At 32.4% G+C, this 4182-nt stretch overlaps 1 protein-coding gene across 1 annotated transcript; it reads left to right on the top strand.

Moving 5' to 3' along the window:
• Positions 1-575: 575 nt before the first annotated feature.
• Positions 576-2441, top strand: LOC132614337 (phosphoenolpyruvate carboxylase kinase 2-like). The gene is made up of 2 exons (XM_060328759.1): positions 576-1422; positions 1766-2441. Exons 1-2 carry the CDS (start codon positions 648-650, stop codon positions 1813-1815), a joined length of 825 nt encoding a protein of 274 aa, XP_060184742.1. The 5' UTR covers positions 576-647; the 3' UTR covers positions 1816-2441.
• The last annotated feature ends 1741 nt before the right edge of the window (positions 2442-4182 follow it).

Below are 4182 nucleotides of genomic sequence, written 5' to 3'. Positions count from 1 at the left end.
TAATTAATTCAAACTTTTTACACTAGGTAGAAAAAAATGGTAACTACTGATTATAGAACAGCGTTTATCTAATCTATTTTACTATATATGTTTTTTTTCAATTTATAAGACACTCATTTTCTAATTATATATTTTAGAAAGTATTTTTTCTGTCTCAATGACATTTTTTTTTAATCTGCTAAAAAAGAATGTTATCTTTCTATATTTAAAAATAATTTAACTTTATGAGATAATTTACAATCACACATATATTTAAAGTTTATTTTAAACTACAAACTCAAAAGACCTAATTTTTTTTCCTTAAACTCTTTGCCTGATTAAACGTGCCACGTAAATTATACGGAGAAAATAATACATTTCTAATTTTAAAATAATTAATAACTTTACACTTCTTAATGAGAAGCTTCTATTAATATACACAAAAAATTCTTTCCCAAATAAAAAGGAAAAAGAGAAGGACAACCCATCCTCCAAGTAAAACAATACCTCTAATTATGCGAATATCCGGTTTTATATCCCATTTCCACAAATACCCTTCCACTCTCTCTTCACTCTTTATATACACACCCTCGTCCCATTTCCCACAAACCAAAAGCCCCCAAAAAAAGCCAAACAAACCCTTCGGAAAAAAAAATTACACAAAAAGTATGTTCCAAACCTTAAAAAACGACTACCAAATTTGTGAAGAAATTGGTCGTGGTAGATTCGGTACCGTTTACCGTTGTATCTGCCCGTTAACCGGAGATTCCTTTGCTGTTAAATCCATCGACAAAAACATCCTTCAAGATTCCACTGACCGTGAATGTCTCATTAAAGAACCCAAAATCCTTCAACATCTTAACGGTAACCCAAACATCCTTAATCTCTACAAACTCTACGAAAATGACGATTTTCTCCATATGGTAACTGATTACTGCCCAAATAGCGATTTATACGAACGGGTTTCGAATGGGCCTTTACCCGAACCCGAAGCAGCTTTAATATTAACTCAATTAGTTACCGCGGTTAATTACTGTCATCATATGGGTGTGGCCCACAGAGATATAAAGCCAGATAATATATTATTTGATTCGATGGGTAAGTTGAAGCTATGTGATTTCGGGTCGGGTGAGTTTATTGTGGGGCCCAGTATGAGTGGTGTTGTGGGGACACCGTATTACGTGGCACCTGAAGTGTTGATGGGGAAAGAGTATAATGAGAAAGTAGATGTGTGGAGTTGTGGTGTTATTTTGTATATTATGATATCTGGTGTTGTTCCCTTTTATGGTGAAAATGCAACTGAGACATTTCAAGCTGTTATGAGGGCAAATTTGAGATTTCCTACTAGGTATTTTAGGTCTGTTTCGAGTGAAGTCAAAGATTTGTTAAGGAAGATGTTATGTAAGGATGTTTCTAGAAGATTTTCAGCTGAACAAGTACTGAGTAAGTTCTCCTTTTAACCTTATTTTTTTAACTAAAAATAATCTGATTTTCATGTTGTTTTGTTTTTTGGGTATGAACAAATTTACATCTATATATATAAAAAAAACGATGAAGCGTATATTTGCATTGGTAGTTGTTAGGGGAATTATAGAACATATATGGAGCTAAAAAGATGAAGCTTTTCTTTGAATTTTTTATTTTTTGACTTTTATTTTTAGTGGGTGTTTGGACATAAAAAATGTGAATTTTGAAAAAAAAAATAGTATTTTTTTTTGGGCCCTTCATTTTTAATTTGATCTTTGGTGAATTTGATCTGATTTTGATTGTTATATGGTAAATGCAGGACATCCATGGGTGATTAATGGAGGAGTGAAAAGATCAATGGCTGATTGAACCTGAAGAAGATTACTGGTTTTTGCTAACTATCCTATAATAACTAGCAGTACAAATCTTGATAAGCTTTTGCTGTATATATTACCAGACACTGTCACTAGCCCCAATGTTTGAAGATTTGGTTAAATGGTCACTCTGAAAAGGAAGAGAATGAGGAGAAACTAAGCCCCTTTTGCAAGTTGCTTGATATCAAGTTCTACTAAAGATTGATGGGTGCGTGTCAGATCCTCTAAATTAGTGTACTTTTGAAGGATCCAACACGGGTGCGGTTGGAGAGTCCGAGCTACTTACACTACAACAGGGGATTCCTCTTTAAATTTTTTCTCCTTTTTGAGTCCCTGCTGCTGTGTTGTGGAGAAGAATCTTATTGAGGATAATGAATCTCCTATATAGTATGAGACAAAAAAAAAACAAAGAAGATTGCCGGCTATGTAAAAATCTATGCTTTTTTTCCCACTTTTATGTGTTTTTTGGAATATGAAAGGTTGAGGAAGAGGGAAGGATAAGTGCTTATCCTTCAGTTTTGTTTTTGATGAAGTATCCTTCGGTTTTGTTTTGAGGAGCACTATGTATTATGTAATAAAGGTTGCTGCTTTTATTATAATATAATATGGATCTTTAAGATATCTTCTACGTATGTGTCTAGAAGCACCATCTCTTCTTATTGTTGTTGATGAAGTGCATCTTGAGCATCTGGATTATGTGTTTCTGCTTACTTGATAATTTAAAACTTTCTATTCCATATATGTTGCAACTGTTTTTGCTTGAGCTGTACGAGAAGAAAGTCTCATATACGGTTCTTGAATCTTGAATAGTTAATATTGAAGTTATATGCAACTTGATGTAACGCATACAACCTATCCTTGAATCTTGAATAGTTAATATTGAAGTTATATGCAACTTGATGTAACGCATACAACCTATCCTCGTGATACCCCACTTGTTGTATCCAGCTTCATGGAAGTTAGTGTGAAAGCATCTGACTGAGTTTTAATCTTTTAGCTTTATTAATGTGGAAGTGTCCAGAGATTCTGTAATGTGTTTCTTGAGTTTGGAATATTAAAAAGGAAAGTCTCTTCGAATTTTCATCTTAGCATATGCAGATATTTTTGGAATATTGTTAGCATATGCTTTTCTGGTTTGATTCCTCAAGAAGAATAGCAAAGCAAAAGGGGCTTGAGAAAGTACAGTTCATTGTACTTATCTTTTTAGCACCTATAAAGAAAAGTAGTGGTGGATCTTGTAGATGAGTGAGTGGTGGTAATGGAATTTACAAAAGATTAAACTGTATTTGGTGGTAATGGAATTTACAAAAGATTAAACTGTATTTGGATCTTGTAGCATATGCTTTTGAGTTTTTAGGCTAAGAACATACAGAAGTTGCCTATGATGATAATGCATCTCCTGTATATTAGAAAAAGAAAACAAAAGGAGATTCCTTGCCATGTTTTTTACCTATTCTTTTATGAGTTTTTGGAATGAGAAAGAGGGAAGCATTAGTGCTTTATCCTTTAGTTTTTGTTTATAGGAGCACTATGTAATAAAGTTTGTTGCTTTAATAATGCTATGTATTTGAAATCACAGAGACAAAGCACCATCCCTTGTTACTGTTGTTGAGCAGTGCTTATTTTGAGCATTTGGTATGTTTTTTTTTGCTTTACTTATGTCAATCTCATTAGTAGTGTCAATGCAACTTGATGGAAGTTATAGCATGAAAGCATCTAATTGACTTTTATGCTTTATTGATGTAGAAATATCCAGAAATTATTGTAATGTGTTTTTGTGTCTGGGATATTTGTTTAGCATATTACTGGGCATATTGTAATATTCCTCCCCATTTTGCCTTTAATAAGTTTTACAGCCACATATTTTAGATCATAAAATTTTAAGTCTAACAGCCACACAAAGCCTTAGACATATTTTAGATCATAAAATTTTAAGTCTAATAGCCATAAAAATATTATGGCATAGTAGTTAATTTAAAATTAGTCTTTTTCTTAAACTTTGTGATTAGTCAAACTTATAACATATAAATTGAAACAGAGCGAGAACTAAACTTTGTTGTTACCACTAACAATAGTAGAGTCTCAGCTTTTACAATATCGGATAATTCAAAGGTGTCTCCTTCTAGCCATAGATGAATGAAATCTCTTCACCATTGATTAAAAGTTTTGAATTCAAGTCTCGGAATCAGAAAAGTTTCTAGGAAAGAACGGCCTTCTCAACGTGACTTTAAATATGGAAATCGAATAAGAGATGGTTAAGAAGACAATTAATGTATTACTGATATTATCTTTATTATTATAAATAAATAAAAATGCATATGCTTTTTCTGGTGGATTCATCAAGAAGAAATGAAGAATGCAA

This window comes from Lycium barbarum, chromosome 10 (genome assembly GCF_019175385.1).
Source record: "Lycium barbarum isolate Lr01 chromosome 10, ASM1917538v2, whole genome shotgun sequence".
Classification (NCBI taxonomy): domain Eukaryota; kingdom Viridiplantae; phylum Streptophyta; class Magnoliopsida; order Solanales; family Solanaceae; genus Lycium; species Lycium barbarum.
This window is presented reverse-complemented; position numbering and strand designations above follow the sequence as displayed.

Bases quoted from the DNA above. Each gene is read 5' to 3' on its own strand.
- LOC132614337 (XM_060328759.1), top strand. From the start codon at position 648: ATGTTCCAAACCTTAAAAAACGACTACCAAATTTGTGAAGAAATTGGT. The intron at 1,423-1,765 runs GTAAGTTCTCCT...TGGTAAATGCAG, and splicing joins TTCAGCTGAACAAGTACTGA to GACATCCATGGGTGATTAAT.